Source organism: Xenopus laevis, chromosome 1S (assembly GCF_017654675.1).
Source record: "Xenopus laevis strain J_2021 chromosome 1S, Xenopus_laevis_v10.1, whole genome shotgun sequence".
NCBI classification, from domain to species: Eukaryota; Metazoa; Chordata; class Amphibia; order Anura; family Pipidae; genus Xenopus; species Xenopus laevis.
This window is the reverse complement of record NC_054372.1, coordinates 105656419-105676696: the sequence shown is the minus strand read 5'-3', so window position 1 is coordinate 105676696 and position 20278 is coordinate 105656419. Positions and strand designations below refer to the sequence as shown.

At 36.6% G+C, this 20278-nt stretch overlaps 1 protein-coding gene across 3 annotated transcripts in view; it reads right to left on the bottom strand.

Moving 5' to 3' along the window:
• Nucleotides 1-5481: 5481 nt before the first annotated feature.
• The window catches only part of lpar1.S (lysophosphatidic acid receptor 1 S homeolog), an 82285-nt gene continuing 67488 nt past the window's right edge, over nucleotides 5482-20278 (bottom strand). For all 3 annotated transcript variants that reach the window (XM_018243736.2, XM_018243735.2, XM_041580071.1), the window contains one exon: nucleotides 5482-6397. In XM_018243736.2, coding sequence (XP_018099225.1) covers nucleotides 6096-6397 — 302 coding nt within the window. In that variant the 3' untranslated portion in view covers nucleotides 5482-6095. The remainder of the gene's footprint in view (nucleotides 6398-20278) is intronic.

Below are 20278 nucleotides of genomic sequence, written 5' to 3'. Positions count from 1 at the left end.
TCAAGTGTCCTTTCTTAATTTCTAAGAAAGTCACGTAGGATAATTAATCATACTAGTGTTTTATAGCCCAGGGATTATTATATCATATTCCTGAAGAAAAAAAAATATATTGGTACCTGTTAAGTAAAGGCCAGTTCCACTCGTTTGGCAAGCAGATCTGGGCTTGATTTGACCACCCACATACTGTACCAAGTCGAGTTGAACCGATTATTGATCCTTAAAAAAATAAATCAGATAAACCAGTGTTAACTATGGGGACCCGTCAGAGGAGGACACATCCCGTCAGATGAGTGTCAAACTTTCCCAATTTATATCTGCTTGCTTTTCAGCTAGATATATCAGTAAGGCAGGTCCATCGTTAGCTGCAGATGAATCGGTATGTTAAATCTCCCCGTTTATGGCCAACTTTACACTGCTAAACACTTTAGCATGTAATAGAATTTGTTAAACCCTTATATCTTGGAAACTATTTTAAAAAATATCAAAAGCAATTGTATTTAGGTTATACTATTTAAAAAATATATCACAAGCAATTGTAATAAGGTTTTAATTACAAATGGTTTGGGGTAAATTTACCTTCAAAAAGACTAAGTAGTTTACTAAAGATAATGGATAATAGTCAAATGGAATTTGATATGGAATTGCAAAGTAGTTAATAATTAAAATGCTTAAAAGACAGTGCAGTTTAGATTCTAAGTGCTACCACAAGGATTGAGGTTTCAGAATAAACTGAACCTTCTTATCACAAAAGCCATAGCTAGTAAAATGTATTAAAGATCTAGATACTAAATCATCAACAAAATATAATTGTTCTCCCACAGAATTAATTTTCCTTATTTATATATTTTTTTTCCTTGCCCCTTTTTACCAACTCTTTTTCTACTAAATTGAGAACTCAAATATGCCGAGTAGCATTCAAACCAATGATACATAAATTTTCTTCAACTCCACTTACTGTACCCCCGTGTAACCCTAATTCTAGTGCCATACTAGAAAAAATGCTTCTCAGCACACTGGATAAAATCCAAACTCAATTACTAATTACGCAACATTTTTCACTCAACAACTTTGGACAAATCTCCCCCTTAATGTATTCGGTAACAACCAAGAACACGTTGTGTGCTTTTAGCTGTCACAACTCACATTCCTATTGCATTCTGTTCCCAAGAAACCTCCACTCTCTAATCAATCTTCTTAACTTAGTCACCTGTTGCATTCTGCCTTAACACTTCAGTCCGCCCTCCTTCAACATTCTGTGGCATTAAGCAAAAGCAGTATTGTTACTGCATATTGGGAGTACACGCATTTTTCAACATCATCTTTAAAATCAAAATAAAAGCCACATTAGCGAAACTTATAGGGGATTTCACAATCTGTTATCCAGAAACCCGTTACCTTGAGAGCTCTGAATAATGAGAAGACCCTCTCCCATAGAGTCCATTCTTATCATATAATTAGTTCCTTTTGCTCTGTAATAATAAAACAGAACCTTGTACTTGATCCTAACAAAGATATTATTATTATTGGAACAACCTTATTGGGTTTATTTAATGTTTAAATACATGTATTGTGGTTCAAATTATGGAAACATCCCTCATCTGGAAAATTCCAGGTCCCAAGCATTCAGAATAATAGATCCTATAGCTGAATATGATAACTTGATAATCTTTACTATAGGCGTTCGTAAAAAAAAAAAATTCTATTTATAAAAGTATAACCATATCAGTAAAATGTTGATTTAAGTGAATGCAACTTAATTATTTTCCATGTCATGTGGTAAGGATGCAAAATTAACAATTAATTTAATAAAGCTGTACCATTAATTGTAATTTAAAAAAATGTTTATAGGACTCAGTATCTTAGAATAAATAGAATGACTGACATAACATAAAAAAACTCCAAGAAAAAAATAAATATTGTGACAATCAATTCACTAGTTTATCTGAGAGTTAAAAAAAAGTAATTGTAAACTAAGAACACTGAAAACTTACCATTGCTTATCTTATTGCTTTTGTGAATCTCCCCTTGTTAAATGTACTGATTTTCATATATTATGCTGCACATTCAGTTTGTAAACATAAACGTATACTGGCTCATAGTGACCCTTCAAAAAGTATATACAAAATCCACCATCATTGTTTTAATACATTTCAGATATTGATCGGATTAAGTTCTGAATAAATGTTTTCTTGGCAATATATATTTAACTGCAGCTAAATAAGAAGTCAACATGTTTCTAGAAATTCCCCTTATTTTTAATGGTTACACATATATGGGGATGACATTTTTCGGAATTATTACACTTGTTTCAGAAAAAACAAAAACATGATAAAATACACTAACAAAAAATAGAAAAGGCGACCTATAAATACTTCAGATGTTTATGTACAAACTGTGGATGGAACCTTGATATTAACTGTGCATATTAATAAATATTAATATGTTTATTTTTACACTAAAAAGAATATATTTTGCAAGGATTGTTTTTGGTATATATTTATAATGTAGCAAGAACATTTTTACGGCGGATGATACGGTAACTATAAGACATAGATAGACGGTTGTGATACCTCTAAACACATATGAATACTGAGAATATATGTACTTAACCTAGAATTTAATAAACAAGACATCATTTTATTCAGTGTGTGTCTTTTCTACGTAAACATTTGTGCATTGGTACATGTTCCAGTTTTCAGTTCACATAATACTTCTTCGGTTTAAAAATTAATTTACGCAGTACAAGAGAAAGTCATTAGAGATGGCTGTGTGTTACATTTAATCATGGCAAGAAACCACACTAAAGGCTGAAGTGATGATTCCACTGGACAAGACAAAAGCGTAACAGCTGCAGAAAATTGATTTTGTTGGTTAAGCATAATTTTTTTCTTGTAAAAAAATTGCAAATTATAGAACAAAGAATGTCTTAAATTTCTTGAAAAGGGCAGTATGTATACATGTTCCTCCCCCTGGTAGACGTAGACTAAGGAGCTTATTTACAACATTCAAATTTGTTTTCACAAACCTCAAAAAATTTGTGGTTTTCCTATTTTCTATAAAATTCAACATTTATTAAAAGTAAGGGCAGAGACGCACGGTCAGATTCAGGGAGATTAGTCGCCCTTCGTGAGAAAACTTCAGGCAACTTCGGAAAACGAAGAGCTCCGAGTGCCATCCTGCGGGCGATTTACATTCTAGCTGGCAGGAAGGCAGTTCAGGGAGATTAGTCGTCCCGAAGAAGAGGAGATTTGTCGCAGGGTGACTAAATCTCCCTGAATCTGACCGTGTGTCTCTGCCCTAAAAAGAAAAAGTTGTTGAGGTGCTACAGAAGTCTATAGGGATGTAGCGAACTGCCGATTTGGTGTTCGCGAACGGCGTTCGCGAACACCGGTAAAAAATGCGAACGTTCGCGAACAGTTCGCGAACTTCGAACACCGCTAAAATCGTTCGATTCGAACGATCGAAGGATTTTAATAGTTCGATCGAAGGATTTTCATTCGAATCGAACGATCGAAGCCATTCGATCGAATGCTTTTCATTGGATCGAATGCTTACAATCGTTCGAACGAATGGAAATCCTTCGATTTTTAGCGGTCGAAGGATTTCGAATGGTCGAATGGTCGAACGATCGAACGCGAACTCAAACTGCGAACGCTCCCAAACGTTCGCGAACATTCGGCGTTCGCGAACATTCGGCGGACGCGAACGGTCGAAGTTCGCGCGAACTAGTTCGCGGGCGAACAGTTCGCTACATCCCTAGAAGTCTATGGGCACTGCTTTTAAACAATCAGGGTTTTCAGATTTTTTTCCGCTAGAAATTGTCAGAAAAACGTAGAGTTTTTCAAGGTATTTGTTTTTCTTAGTGCATCGTTTAGAGCTTTTTTTCATTCATACTTTTTATATTTGGATTTTTAAATAAATTCCGTGCCATTCGCAGTTTTAGAGTTTAATCATAGTTTCAAAAACCTCTAAAACTTCTAAAATTCGACTTTTAAAATCGATACCGACACATTCGTATAAAAATCACAGGAACGTGTGAGTATCAAGTAGGTGCTGCACCCGGAATAGTTCCCCTTAAAGCCGCCCCCAGCTCCGCGAACCTGCGTTAACCCAACCCTCCGACACTGTTCAATGATGTTCTGTGCCGTTTCAGTGACGCTGGGGTGGGGGCAGCAAGCTCCTTCCATAAGCAAATTACAAATGAAATAGGACTTCAGCCTATGGAAGGATTGCTCCTCCCACAGCCCAGCATCACTGAAGCAACGCAGAAGATCCGTTAGTAGCATCAAAGGATTGGCTTCACAAAAGTTCAAGGGCTGAGGGTGGCTTTGAGGGGTGCTTTGAGAGGAACTATTCCAGGTGCAGCAAGTACTTGATACTGAGACGTTCCTATGATTTTTATACAAACATGTTGGTATCGCTTTAATAATAGGCCTCCAAGACTTAGGCCTTAAACATATTGTGAGGGACCCGGCAATATTCTCTTTTTTCATAGTACTGCTATTTGCTGTACTTGTTTCCACTGAATTTAATATAAAAATATAATTTAAAATAGGGAATATACACAGTAAGAAGTGAATGCACCTTCGTGGATTTTTTTATAATTACTGAAAGGTGTTGGTTTTTGCTAAATTCCCCATATATCTTATCATATCAACATCACACTGAAACATATTTTAAATGTTAAGAAAAAAATAAATGTCATGAAACCAAATTAATATTTCACCATTTCAGTGCAAAAATCACAATAATTAGAACATCTAACAGAGTTCATCACAATTTAATAAAGTATGCCTTGATTTTTTGTGCTTTATAAAAAAAAAAAAAAAATCTGTAGTATATTTTATTTCTCAAAGAAAAACAAAAAGAAGCCTGTATGAAACCTGTCTGGCTTCCAGCTAAATTTTAAACCTTAAAAATGTTTAGACTGGCTTTGGCCTGAAGATCTTTAGATCACTCTCACAATTCCCACAGCCAATGTTGTATACATTAAATAGGATTACTTGAAAATAATCCTTTCATTAGCTGTTGTCAAAGTGAATGAAAAATCTATAGTAATGAGAATGTCATTGATGAGAGCATTTCGTTTTAACCATTTTCTGTCTCCAGCCAGTTAAGTGGTTATCAACACTAGGCTGCATGCTCTTTATGAACTTGCAATGGGCCTTGTAGAAGACAAGGAAAGCTGAAGAGCATTAGAAGTGTTTCATTAAATATATATCTTGCTGCGGTGGAAAGATAAAGACTGAGTGGAGAAAAGACCCACAGGATTGTAACGATGATCTTCAGGCTTCACCTCAAGGTTAATGCATGAAGACAATCTCAAATGAGTTTTGGTGTTATAGAAGTTAAGGAAAGTCAAAATGTTCTGTGCATCAAAGAGACGTGCTAAAAAACCTGGCAAAATTGCCTCAGACTAGTAATGTCCTAATTTCTAGGAGTCATGTTAGACAATCCCAACACACAAACGGTTACACCAAATTTGACAAATTAACATCCTCTTTGTTTTATTATCTATTGGTTATTAAAGGCCTTTTTGTTTCCTTCAAACTGTACAAATGCCTCTGCTCTAGAAAAAGTTAAAAAAAGAATATATTTATATATATATAATAGAACTTCATATAACGGAGAAAGACTACACACAAAAATTAACACATTTCTTTTGCTTATATTAGAAAAATATCAAATTTCTTATTTTTCTTTTTTTACTTTAAGGCAGTGCAGCTACACAAGTGTTATAAAGTCACTTCAAACCAATGTCCATCACATGCATGATGATGGCACTAAAAATGTATGTTTTGTTAAATGGAATATATCTTAAAAAAAGACCTAAGCCTCTACGGCAGTTAAAATGTGGAAATTTGACACAGGTATCATATGCAGATTTTTTAGAGTCTAGCATATTTCATATTGCTACTGTTTCTATAAGTTCCTTCAGCAATGGTTGGATTATCTGGTTAGTGTTCAAATATATGTGTATTTCTTTAGATATTATCACAGCTTGTGTCCAAATGTTTGCGAGCCGCTTTCCGCTATGAAGCAAGGGGTCTCCTCTCTGCCCAAAAGCTCTTATTTCTGAAATGTATTGTCGCTTGTCAAACAACAGAATGGTCATTGCTATGGACACCAGCCAATATAGTATGGTTGAGAGATGAAGCAGAGCGGTCAGAACCTTCCGTGGGTCCGTTTACATTCTCTGTTCGCTGACAACAAAGGATCTGTTTGAAAGTGGCACTCATTTCCTTATCGCGATAGGAGTAGATAATGGGGTTCATAGCAGAGTTGAATTCAGCCAGGAGTAAAAAGAACTTCTCATAAGCAAGTATATTGCACTGAGGACAGCAGATGTCAAGAAGCAAAAGCACCAGGCCAGGAGTCCAACAAACTATAAAAGCACCTAGAAAAAAGAAAAAAAATGGAATAAAGTGATCAACAAATGCTTGTATTTTCTTTCTTTCCAGTTTAGGGATACATGTGACAATAGTGAGAAGGTAACAAGTGAATGAGCACACGACACACAGGTACACATTTCAACAAAGTTCTACATTTTGGTCATTTTGTTTCCAGTCACAAAGGATTATATTCAATATAACATGCCTTATTCTGTGCTGTAGTGTTTATAAAGTATCCTCTTGTGTGATAAGCAAACATTGCTGCTTTTACTGAACATGATGAAGAAATAAATATCCATATATAAATATATGTTTATCTTTTAAAAAATGTTATCAGACAGCATGGAAAAATGTAAGCAAAATAGCATAAATGGCCTGAAGTTTGCTACTTCTCTATTACCCCACAGCAACCAATCACCAGGTAGAATGTACTTGTCAGCTCTCTTGGTTTCCACTGATTGGTTACCCTGGTTACCAGTCAGTAACCAATCAGAGACTTGATGGTGGGGCCACATGGGCCATCTAGCCAGCATGCTGAGGATCAAAAGCAAACTCACTGTTGTGTCCCTTCAAGTCGCTGACTAACTCAGAGTTAGAAAACTGAAAAGCAGGAAGTAGAGTTCTGGCTATTATGTTAGACATCCAGTCACTCCAGCCTTTATACATTACAGTTTTGGCTAACTAACTATATTAGAAACATTTTTTATTTTGCACTGCTTATCTATGTAACCAGTTTTTATTTTTACACTAAACTGTTCCTTTAATACCAGAGTGTACTTTATGGGTTGTTATTCATCTGCAATTATCACCCAAAATCAAAGACTGCAAAACAGAACTGGAGTCCCAAACCCAAAAATATTACACATTCAACATGAACTCCATCAATTTACCTTCAATTTCGGAGGAAATAAACGAAATATAATTACAAATTGGGTATATTTTATCTAACGTGTTATTTAGAATTCACATTTTGCTGGTAAACGCAGACACAATACATATCTACTACAAAGAGAAATACTTAAATAAAATACAAACTTTTTTTCATCTTCTGTCTAAAGTAAAATACAAACTACAAAATACAGTGGCAGCTGGCATAACCACATTTTATCGGGTCATAATTAAACAGTAAGTATTGTGTAAAATCATGACTCACTATTTTTTTCATGGTATTATATTAGTATTAACCTCCCGTATCCATTTAGTCTTTACTCTTTATTATTGTATATGCCTTTAAAGACACATCTTAGACCAACAATGTGTAAATTCCATGACTAATAGAAAACCGCTAAGTGTCCCATGGTTAGCCATGAATACAGCAATATAACCAAGAAACCAGCTATTGCATACCAAGCATCCCCAGCACTCCGTGTGATAAATAACAATGAGGAATGTAGGAGAGCCAATTTGTTCTGCCTAGTCTGAGATATTAAAGTAATTCTGCACACTGCTCAGTCACTTACACAACCATAATCATGAAACTTGAGGCTCTTAACTTTGTCAGATCTACTGGATAGTACCTTAATTCATCCCAGCCAATTAAATGATAATACATGATTAGAACAAATCAATTAGACAAAAACAAAAGCTTATTTTTGTTGAAAAAGGGATGTGCTGAATACAAGATCTAGTTCAGTATCGAAGACAAACATTTAAACTTTTTGCATTAGGATTCAGCCAATCCCTTTTACTTCGACAAACCCCCTATAGAATTTAAACCATTGGAGGCCCATTTATCAAAGGTTTTTTTTTTTTTTTACATTTGAATAAATTCGAATATACTCGAAATTTAATTGGGAGGTTAATTAAGAGAAAACGTTAACATCTAAAACTCGAACGAATATAATGTACTCGAAAACTTGAATCTAATTCGACTAAACTCGAATTGAACGTCAGAGGCTTTTTACATCTTCAAATGGGTCACTAGATCTCTCCCATTGACTTATACATGAACTCGGCAGGTTTTTGGTATAGTTGAATTTGAATTATTCCCAGGGTAAAGGTTTGATAAACCTCGAATTTCGAATTTGAATTGAGTTTGGATTATTCCAATTCGCATTTGTGAGTTTTGACCAAAAAAAAAATAAAAAAAAAATTAAATTTACTTTTCGACCCTTGCTAAATCTGCCCCTTAAAGTCAATGGGACTAATGGCATAGAAGTCGTTTTCACTGCTGCCGTACACACACCAGTGGAAAAAAACAGAACATGGAATAAACCTGTTTGGGTGTGAATCATGAAAATGCACACAGGAAATCCACTCTTTGTGTGCACTAACAGGTCAACCCTGTGTTTATCTGTGCAGACACATAGAAGGAGCAGAAGGCAGGGGATCATCTTTTCTATACTTTAAACGTGCAACCGGATAAAACAACCTGTGTGCTATATTATACTTTATCAATAAACAGAGCAGGCATGATTAACATAGAATGGTCAATTTGGCCACTTGCCATAAAGGAAGTTGAATAAGTGATATTGTACAGTGTTGCTTTAAAAAAATCCAGCTCTGTGGTGGTAGGTCTACAATCTTCACACTAGCTATTATGTTGTAGTGTGCTGGAAGTTGTCGTCCAACAACAACTAATGTTTCTGCATCTGAACAGTTAGTAGCCTTTTTTTTTTTTATTCAATGCCACCAAGGTTGAAGCTTTTAAGATGAGCTTTTCAAGTATGCCCATTGTTACAGAAAGGTCACTTTATCAGTGAAGGATTTTATGACTGGATACTTGTCTGGGTACATTAAAGGGACAATTAGCAGTAGCCATTAAACAGGGCTTGTAGTGAATTTGTGCCCTGTCTCTTCCCTTTATGTAAAGAAAAAAGGACTTTTAGCAAATGTTTCCTAGTGTATTTATTGCATAGACTCCCTCTGCAAAGAATCTGCAGTTGGATAACAGCTGTGTACTGAGATTCTCCTTGCCTTAAAGGATTCCTGTGTTTATGGTGAATAAAGAGTTCATTGCATACAAAGATGTAGTGTGAGGAAGAGAGTGACTAAATAGCCCTGCTAATCTAACATGGATGTTGAAGGTTCTAGGTAGTAATGTTTTCCATAGATGGTATGATCTGCTCATTTGGTGGCTCTTTGATTATTTGCAGACCAATGATCAAATCATAATTGGAAAATTATACTGTCTTTGCCCATTAGGTTTTCAGACCTCCCAAGGGGTTCATATCCAGTCTGATAAACTGCAGATATGGTCTTTCATTGGTACGTGTATGGCCAGCTTGAAAATAATTCCAAGCAATGTAGTGTGGATTAGCACACCCACCTTCTAGGTCAGCAAAGATATGCCTGGTGCACGTGGGTGGAGGCTCGGCAACCCCCCAAAGCAGTAGTGTAGAAAGAACCTCACGGCACACAGGTCTGCATGAAGTTTTCAGTGATTTATTGAAGCGGAGTGCACAGCAACGTTTCGGGGTCACCCCCTTTGTCAAGCAAAGGGGGTGACCCCGAAACGTTGCTGTGCACTCCGCTTCAATAAATCATTGAAAACTTCATGCAGACCTGTGTGCCGTGAGGTTCTTTCTACACTAAAGCTTGAAAATAAACCATTTCAAAATTTTCCTGTTTAATAAAACTAATAAGTTTCATTAAAAAAAGTTTGTATAAGCAAGGCTCCTGAATATAATAGAATTTCCCCCTTTCAAGTCCCCTTAATGAGCAGGAGCACCTATTTATGTAAGATATTGAAAAGTGGGAGTTTGTTCAGCTGGGAAAGTAGTTATTTTAATAATTGTATGTAGTTATATGATTAAAATCTTACCCTACATAGCAAACCAATATTGGAGTTATGGTGCCCTTAACAAATGAACAATATAGAAATGATTTGTAAACCCATCTAACAATCCCCCAACACAATATTCAGGTGAGGTCCACAGTTCTATTGCAGTAGCTTTATGTGTATAAACAGAAGTGGCAGCTACCATATGGCTTGCTTCACCACAAGAATTTTTATATAGACACCAACAGAGCAGCATTCCTTGTGGTCATCAATAGATGGTGTTGTTTTAGCTGGCTATGCAGAATCCAGTGAGGGATGAGCTCATATATGAATGGTAATAAGCACAAAACAAATGATCTGTACTCCATCCTGTCTACGGGATACATACAGCCTAACTAAAGAGTACACAGCTCCCTTGGTCTTCTAGTCTAACAGCAAACTATGAATACATGAGCTAAAGCACAATGAATGATAACAAATACACTGCCAAATGTTGCTTTAAAGCATGCTAATCACTCTTGTGTAGCAGTAAAATCCATACTGCACATACAATTCAGGAATGCACTGGTGAATGGCAATCTACCTACACTATGCTCCATTTAAAATGCACAGTATCCCGTAAAGAGGCAACAAATGTTCATTCTTTAGGCTTAGTGTGTAATAAGGGTCTTATCTTCTGTTTCTAGAGGCATAGTATTAATTACTATAAACATTAAATGTTGGCTATCCCATAGTCATAATTGGTTTGGTGACACGATAAGTGTCACCAAACCAGCATCAAGCCAACAAAAATTGAAACAACACACACTGGCCAATCTCCAGGATAACTGATTCAGGCTTTAGTCGGACAGGTACAAATAGTGGTGGTAAAGGCCGTCACATGGCTCATGCTAAACATACACATATAGCACTACCTTAAAACCAAAACTGTTAGGCATTAACCCTCACTTAAGGAATTATGGGTAGAAACATACAAACAACTCATTAAAGTCTCTATGGCCAACTATGCATTAATTACAAAGACATGGTCACGTGCAGATAAATAAAAGCAATTACGCTCTAGTACAACATCGCATCTGGCAACTGGATCAGAACTGGTGTCTGATGAGAAGCAGTATCAGCTTGCTTTGATGTGCTAGTATCTCTTTAAGTAAAAATGGCCACAGCCTGTTTCGTACGTTTCACAGGGCATGCAAACAAACCAAAGGCATACATGCATGCTAGGTTACATCAGCCAGTTTTCTATTTTATCTCTAAAATGCTGCTGTCTCTCTCTGAGGCAGCACAAAGACCTTCACAAAATGGTGGTTCAAGGCAAGAGATGTAAAAGGGCAATATGTACATAAATATACCAGTTTGGTAAGTTTTTTAATTTGATATAAAAACTATCTGTTGCTTACGTATTCATTTTGGGGTTATAGTTTCATTTAAGTATTCATTAAAGAGGTTTTCCTGTAAGGCTGTATATATGCTTTTAATCCAGCAGTTCTGGATAAATAGGTGAAGTCTGAGATCACCACAGTCCTCTAGAGTGAAATTTAACCACTTTCCATTCATTTCTATAGGGATATTTAAAACAATATTTATCAATGGTTGAAAGTGAAATTTCGCCCTTTGATAAATACGACTTTAAAAATGCCATATAAATGAATGGAGGCAGTATTTCACTGTAGCGAAGTGTGGCTATCTCAGACTTCACTCTTTGATAAATATACCATAGAGTTGGAAAAAAACTTGGAAGTCTTAATTTATTATTCCTTAAATGAGTCTTTTGTCTATTAGTGCAGTGTTATGTGTGTGGCATGAGGCATGTAAATACCAAATAACCTCTTGCCAAATCTTGTCCGTTATCATAAATAAGTGCTACATAAACAAACTGCTTCTTATTCAAATCAAGCAAAACATAGAAAAAAGGAAAAATGCTTAAAATAGTGAGAATATATGCAGTAATTCCTCAGATCAGTACAAAAGGATAGTTCCAGATAACAACAATGCTTGATCTTATTAACCACCATCTCTCTTTCAGGAAGGAGACGTGAAGGAAGCCTTATAACCTTTGAGGTAAGGGACCTTCTTAATCTGTCTGCCCATTTGTCAAGAGACATTCTGATAGACCCACAGTAAGTATGGATCTCTTGGGAATGTTTATCAGAGAATGGAAGCATACCATACTTAATAGTTCAATAGAAAACCATACGGCCATCAGGTCCAAAGAGAGACCATTTTACACTTTAGGGACATAAATAATTTATAATGCTTTTCACTGATCAGTTTTAAAGAGTAAAATAACAGGCTGTAGAAAAATATATATATATGTCTTAGACCAGTTTTTCCACAAACTTTCTTTTGCGATGAAGGAGGTTCTGTAGGCTTATTTTATAGGCTTATCAGTAGTTATCATTGGGCTAACAAAGCTTCAGAGACAAAGATGATGAGCCCCTCTAGGGCAGCAGTAACTGAAATATTAACCCCTTGACTGGACTGGAGCCAGGAATATTTGTATATTTGAAATGGATAAAAGCTAAAACTAGATTATCTACTGTCTTGCCTAGCAGCACAAAAAATAAGAGAAATCTCGATTAATCTTTAAGACATTGAGATTGTATCTAAAAAGAGCAAAGTACTACATGATTTTTACATATGAGTTTCCCACCCAATTTCAAAAATGTGCAAGCAACAGTGAATGGTGAGTAAGAGGAGACAAATTGAGCAACAGAAGGCACGTGGGCAGTCCATGGGATTCCTAATGTACTAAAGTGCTTTTTATTAGGTGTAGGATGGAGCCATCTTGCAGGTGTTAACGGAGAACAAAAGTCTCTCCCTTACACCAGGCCCCTGAACTGAAAAACATAGCACTGCAAGGAGATTTCATAGAAGAAATGAGGTGGGTGACCTAGTAAAAGCATAGAAATGGTAATAAATGCTTTTTTTGTTGCACAATTACCTTAGTATATGAGGGTAATGCAATAAAGTGAAAAAACTGCAACACCCATCCCTCACATGAAGTAAAATATATTAATGAAAGGCTTGCGCAGCATTTTAAATGTTAGGCCTGGCATTAAGATCATTGTGTTTTTGTGAATATATGATCACTTGCTATACAACAAACATTCAGTAAAAATCTTATGAGCTTAGAGCAGGTGTCCCCAACCTTTTCTACTCATGAGCCACATCCAAATGTTGAGGAGCACACAAGCATGAAAAAGGTCCCTAGGGTGCCAAATAAGTTCTGTGATTGGCTATTTGGTAGTCGCTATGTGGACTGGCAGCCCACAGAAAGCTCTGTTTGGCACTACACCTGCTTTTTATGAAACTAAAACATGTCTCCAAGCCAGGAATTAAAAAATAAGCACCTGTTTTTAGGCCACAGGGAGCAACATCCAAGGAGATGGAGAGCAACATGTTGCTCACGAGCCACTGGTTGGGGATCACTCACTTAGAGGATGCTGGGAGTTGTTCAGCAGACTTAGAATACACCTTGTATAGTATTGTATGGTATTTGTGTATTGTTAGATTGGGATTTAAATATACATTTTATGTAACAGCATGAATTTCAATACAAAATAACTCCCATGACTTGTATTAAAGCTTGAGAACACAGGTTACAAGGTACGGACGTTGGTTTTTCTACTATAACATGACATATTTGATTTAGCGAATAACTTCATGGGGGGAGATGAGATAGATTGCTCACAGACTGACTGCTCCTCAATATATCTGTATTGTGCTACAGTCACCAGTGCTGTTTACATTCATATATGTTATATGATTTGGCTTTAGTATATGGCAGGGCTGTCCAACTGGTGCCCTCCCCTTGTGTGGCCCCCACCTACCTGCTGTGTTTGCTTACCATGTGTAAAATTTAAATTCGTAGATAGGCAAACAAAAGGGAAGGGCCGCACTAGCTCACCGCTCTCCCCTCTGATCAGGTGCACAGTCAGACAGTGACCCCACTGTGTATACGACAAGACATCCGACTGCAGACGGCACTTCTGAAAAAAGAGGGTTTATTGGAAATCCTGCTGGAATACACCTGTGTATTCCAGCAGGATTTCCAATAAACCCTCTTTTTTCAGAAGTGCCGTCTGCCGTCGAATGTCTTGTAAAATTTAAATTGTATCACTACAGAGATTAACTGGTCCCTGCATGGTTTAAACCACAAATTCAGATTAATCCCCTGTATTGTTTACACCTGTGATCCCCCTGCATTGTTCACACATGTAACACCTCTATTGTTCACACCCCTAAAGACCTGTACTGTTCACACCTGAGACCCAGACTGAAACTGCCCACATTGTTCACACTTTATTCAAAATGCTAATGGGGCACCAGCACTGTGTCACTGTATATAGTACATATTAGAGTGGTCCTGATGGGTTTCCCTGTCTCCTGCTCTGTTCTGCCTTCCATATGCTCCGTGTGTGCCCTGCTCTGCCTGTGTGTGACATACTCTGCCTTTGTGTGCCCTGCTCTGCCTGCATGAACTCTGCTCTGCCTGCGTGTACCCTGCTCTGCCTGCGTGTACCTTGCTCTGCCTGCGTGTACCCTGCTCTGCCTGCGTGTACCCTGCTCTGCCTGTATTTGCTGTGCTCTGCCTGTGTGTGCCCTGCTCTGCCTGTGTGTGCCCTGCTCTGCCTGCATGTGCCCTGCTCTCTCTGTGTGTGCCATGCTCTGCCTGTTTGTGCTATGCTGTGCCTGTGTGTGCTATGCTGTGCCTGTGTGTGCCCTACTCTACCTGTAGAACATAAGCCTGGTTTTTGTTCTGGGGGTTTGTTAGTATTTGAAAATAAATTATTGTTAGCGGGCCCCTAAGGAGTTTAATCATGTGCGGGGGGGGGTGCTGTGTTATCCAAAGGGGAAGAGGAGGCATATGGATTTAAGGGTATGTCTTACTATGACAATTTTTTTCACATAATATAGTTTTCCTATTTGCTCATTTCTTTTTTGTGATTAAACCTTTTTTTTTGTCTTCATTAGAAAAAAATAGATCATCAATCAACTAAAGAATCTGTTGTGGTAAGTGATGAAGAATTGAACAACATCAAAAGAAAATTTTCCTATTTGTCAAAACCAGATAATTCCTTGCCTATATATTTATACCTTGATGAATCTGCACCATATACATGGTCAATTCTTACTGGTCCAAAAGAAAAACACTGGGTAAACTGGATTTTTACCAGTTTATTCATAATTGGCAACATTTTCCAATTATTTCTCATATGAATAATAATCAATTCCCATGACTTGATAAACATGGGCGCCTTCATTACTTTTAGGGGGTTATTTATCAAAGTCTGAATTTATCTCAATATTTTCTGCTACAAACTCCAATCAAACCCGCTCAGGTTTTTTCCGCTTATTTATTAGATTTTCCCGAAAATGTGTTTTGCGAGAAAAAAAATCTGATTTTCATAATTTTTTTTTTTTGATTTTCCACCCGAAAATTTCGGGGTAGTGCACGAAAGCCAGCGCACATCAAAAAAATCATTGGGACTTCTCCCATTGACTTATATGCAACCTCGACAGGTCTGAGATGCCAGATTTTCAGATATTTCCATCCTCAGGGTTTAATGAATTCTGAAAAATGTGATTTTTTTAAAAGTTAAATTTTATAAAAATCACTTATTTCTTGTGATTTTTGCATTCGGAGTTTAGTAAATAACCCCATAAGGGACAAATTTATCAAAATGTGAGTTTAGAGTTTAATAAATACAAACTCACCCACATTCTATTGTCCTATGGGAGTTTTAGAATTGTATTCATCAATAGGTAAAAGTTAAACCTCACCATTTGATAAATACAGTTCTAAAAACCCCATAGGAATGAATGGAATGTGGGTGAGTTTTTATTTAATAAACTAACTCCCATTTTGATAAATCTGCCCCTTAATGTCATTTAATAGTGACATTCAGCTACAGAATTATTCATTACAATTTCCATAGATGGCACATTTCATAATGGCATTAACTTTATTGTTAAAACCGTTTTATTTGTTGATGAAAACTCATTCTCTCCTGTCAAAAGAAAAATACCTTGATTTTGCATTATAAGAATAAATCACTATACTGCCCATGCATTTATGTAGTCATTATTATTATACCATAATTACTCATATTAGTTATATCTAATCAAAAGCATATTTTTCCAAAACAAGCCACACTCCTTTAGTGATAACTAAGAATAATTGATAGGCCTTTAATGGCATGAAGTAACACCACAATTTTTCACTCAACCAGGAGAAATACATTGAGGAACACCATGAGATTACCATCTGCCTGGTAAGCAATTAAAGAGTTGCTATCAAACAGACATTATATGTTAACTTCCTTTAAATGTTGTGCTTATTTAATATTATTAGTATCAAAAAAAGTTCCTTTTTAATAATTAGATTCCTGGGTCTGCCCCCTCCCCAGCCAAGTTCCAAAAAGCTCCAAAAGTTTGTAACCACATTTTGACATGAGAGCTGTTAGTTCAGTGCTCCCCATTGGAACATCACACTATTCCTAGAGATGAGCACTGATCTCTTATATCATTGCGAATAACCAGGATAACCTGGTGTTCCTCTGCAAGAACGCAGAAAAGAAGTGGAATAAAGCCATGGGGCTGAACTCGGCATATTTAATGGGGCAAAATGGTTACTATTTATGGAAACAGAAGAATTTACCATTTAATATGCTGTTTAAAGAACAGTTAACTATAACCAATGAACCCCAAATATGTGATTTAAATAAGATTTGCACCCACATTTGGATCTATAATATGGTCGTAATATAAAAAAAATATTTTAAGGGAATATTAAACCCAGATTCACCCTTAGGACTGGTGAGCCTGTCCCACCTCCCGTTCTGAATTGCCTGCAAGTGCAATTTGCTTATGGCCTCAAGCAGAGGAGTTTGGATGTTGCAGTTCTTCTTTAATCAAGTGGGTTCATTATACATTTTCTCTCCTCTAAAAGGAAGCCGCGCAGGAATCTGGTGATAACACCTGCCAGCCCAAACACGCTGAAAATGAGCAAGTGAATGCTCAAATCATCTATGAGAACCTCGAAGCCTCAGAAGAAAACCTCCCTCAGGTAAGTAGAAATGGACAGAAATGAATCCAAACATACTTTATTTTTTATGCATTGTGTTACAATGCAATATACACTTTGAGCTATAAAAATTTTTTGGTTTTTGACTCTTTTTTTTTTTTGCCGTCTTAACCAGGAGGAAAAACATATGGAGCAGGAGCAGAGAGCTGATGGCAGCCACTGCCAGGTAAGCAGAAAATAACCAGTGAAAGATCCAGGGTTCACTGTACATACTCCTTCAATCAGAGAAATTATGTTTTTTTTAAAAAAAGGACACAGCCAAACATAACAATCATTCAACCTGCACCACAACTCCACTTTCTTCCCTTACGTATGGACAAAAACATAGAAGTTTGAGTGTTGCAGTTCTTTAAAATCAAGGGTTCAGTTAATCTAAAAATACATTTTCTTTGTCCTAAATAGGAGATAGCAGAGGAATCAGGCACTAACACCTGCCAGCATGAAATATCCAACATCTATGAGGAGCAAGTAAACGCCCACAACAGCCAGGTAGGCCTTAAAGCCTTTAAAAAGATTTGAGCAGAATCATTTAATTAAAACTTTTTATTAGTTTATATTATAATGGTCTGTCTTTCTGTATAATGAGCTGCTCTCATCTCACAGACTATGTTTTATTTCTTCAGGATGCCATGGTGGAGGTCCCTGGTATAATGGATATTTCGGAGCCACTGGTGAGCATTTGTGTAAAAGCAAATGCATATGAACCACCAGCGATGTCATATAACAGGTATCTGATTTGTGTTATATTCTCTTGTTTTGGCTCAGTTGCTTATTTATAGAAAAATATTAGTATTGACTGATTTACACCTTATGTTAAGGCTATTCTCCTCATTTACCTTTTCATTAGAGGATTTTATTCATAACTGGCCAATACCCTCTGCTAATTGTATGCCACAGAAAAGCCAGGACTATATGAACATGAACAAAATGTAACCTTTTCATTCCATTATTATTTTTTAGCCCTGTTGAGCCCAGATGCCCCATCGCACTTGAACATTTCGACCTGGGACAAGTGTTGGGAGAAGGTGGATTTGGAACGGTAAGAGTCTTTAGATAATTAGATTTAAGTTACTATTAATGTATCCAGAGTAATTCAACTTGCTGTCTTCCTCCAGGTGGTCCTGGCCAAGCACAAGAACACCAAAGAACTATGTGCCATCAAGGCCTTGAAGAAAGATGACATTTTAGAAAAGGGAAATGTGGACAGGTCAGTGGGGATATTTTATTTTTGCCCATTTCTATTTTTTCTTTTTGGCTTAATATGTAGGACAGTTTTCTTATTTTTTATTTTGTATGTTTTAGCTCACATTCTTTTGAATGATTTGCATTTGGTTATTTTCTATTGCATTGCCCTGTGTCTATTCATAAGTATAAGTGTACTGATAGCTTGCAAATTAGAAAACAAGTAAAGCTCACCAAAAATGCTGGTCAGCTTTTCCCACAGGTTATCCTGTGTCTGAGATCCCAATTGAGTAATTCTGTAGAAGTATAGAGTTGTGGGACAAATCAAAAGCAGCAACTTGTCTGCAAAAAACTCTTTATTGGGGAGTAGAGATACACAACATGTTTCGGGCTGTGCCCTTTGTCAGGTGTGTGACTGTGTACTGATGCTTGTATGGGTCTCACATGGTGATAATGTGATGTTTTACCCCACAGTGTCTTCAAAGAGAAGAAAATCCTTCAGAGAATAAGTGAAGCTGAACACCCGTTCCTGGTGTCATTACATGGAACCTTCCAAACGGATTCTCACTTATATTTTGCAATGGAATATCTACCTGGAGGTGACGTGTGATTTTATCACATGTGTAGAATTACAAGAATCTGATATTATGTAAGTAGAATGGATATGGGGGGAGGTTTCAAGGGTTTCAGGGTAGCATTACCACAGCATATATGATTAAAATGTAATGTATCACAACCATAGATATGGCCTGATAAAGGCCTTGCTTCTCAATTTTTTCCCCTAGTTTCTCACACTTAGTTTCTGTATGAAGAAAAAATGACATACTGATTTTTATTTTTTCTCTATTCAGGTTTTACACCGCATGTATAGTGCTTGCCCTGGAGGCATTACACAAGATGGGCATTATCCATAGGTAAGTACTTATATCAATAAATCATCTTTATTCCAGAAGGAGCTAGTAACACTACTAAGAACACCACCACACTTGCAGCTAACTAAGACTAAGGATTGTATACAGTTTGTATTTCTACTAAACTATTTACTTTGTTTTAATTCAGAGATCTAAAACTTGAGAATTTGATGTTGGATCGAGATGGATATCTTAAAATCATCGATTTCGGCCTCAGCAAAGACAGTAAGTGTTGTTCTGGACCATACATAGCATAAGTTCAGGTTTTATTGGTCTAAAATTTGCTTTCAACTGGCCTACTTCCTTGGGGTGCCAAATAAGGGCTGTGATTCTTATGTGGACTGACAGCATATAGAAGGCTACTGGCTGGGCATTACTGCCCAGGTATAGCATTTTTATGTGTCATTACTCTCAACTTGGGAGATTTTCTGGGGATATGTTTCAGCCATATGTTTCAGCCTGGGATATACCGGATATAACTCATTACTATGGGTAAAGGTGTGTGGGAGCCAGTTTATGGGTATGTACACTGACCAGGTTTAAGAGAAAATCTTTTTGTAGGCTTCTCTAATATACTAATATTGTTATCAGGATCAAACAATAGTGCTATTTTTTTTATAATATGTAACTGGCATAAACATATGTGAGTGTGTAGTTTGTAAGCAAGCAGCTTACATTACATTACAAAATGATACAATGCTATTTATAAGCACCTCCTAACAGACCATCACTGCCAGATTATAAAGGAGTTATATATATATATATATCAACTGAAAATGGATGTGCAGACAACTCCATTAGAGAAATGTTACAAAAAGAGAAATATGAGAAGAGTTACAATGCATCGCACCATCCATATACCGCGATAAAGAAATAATTAGAGAAAGTATATTAAGTATATTGTTCATAGTGTTTCAATTGCAATAAATTAGTTGAATTTCATCATGTGTGTCTTATTGATATTAAAGGTGAATATGGGTAT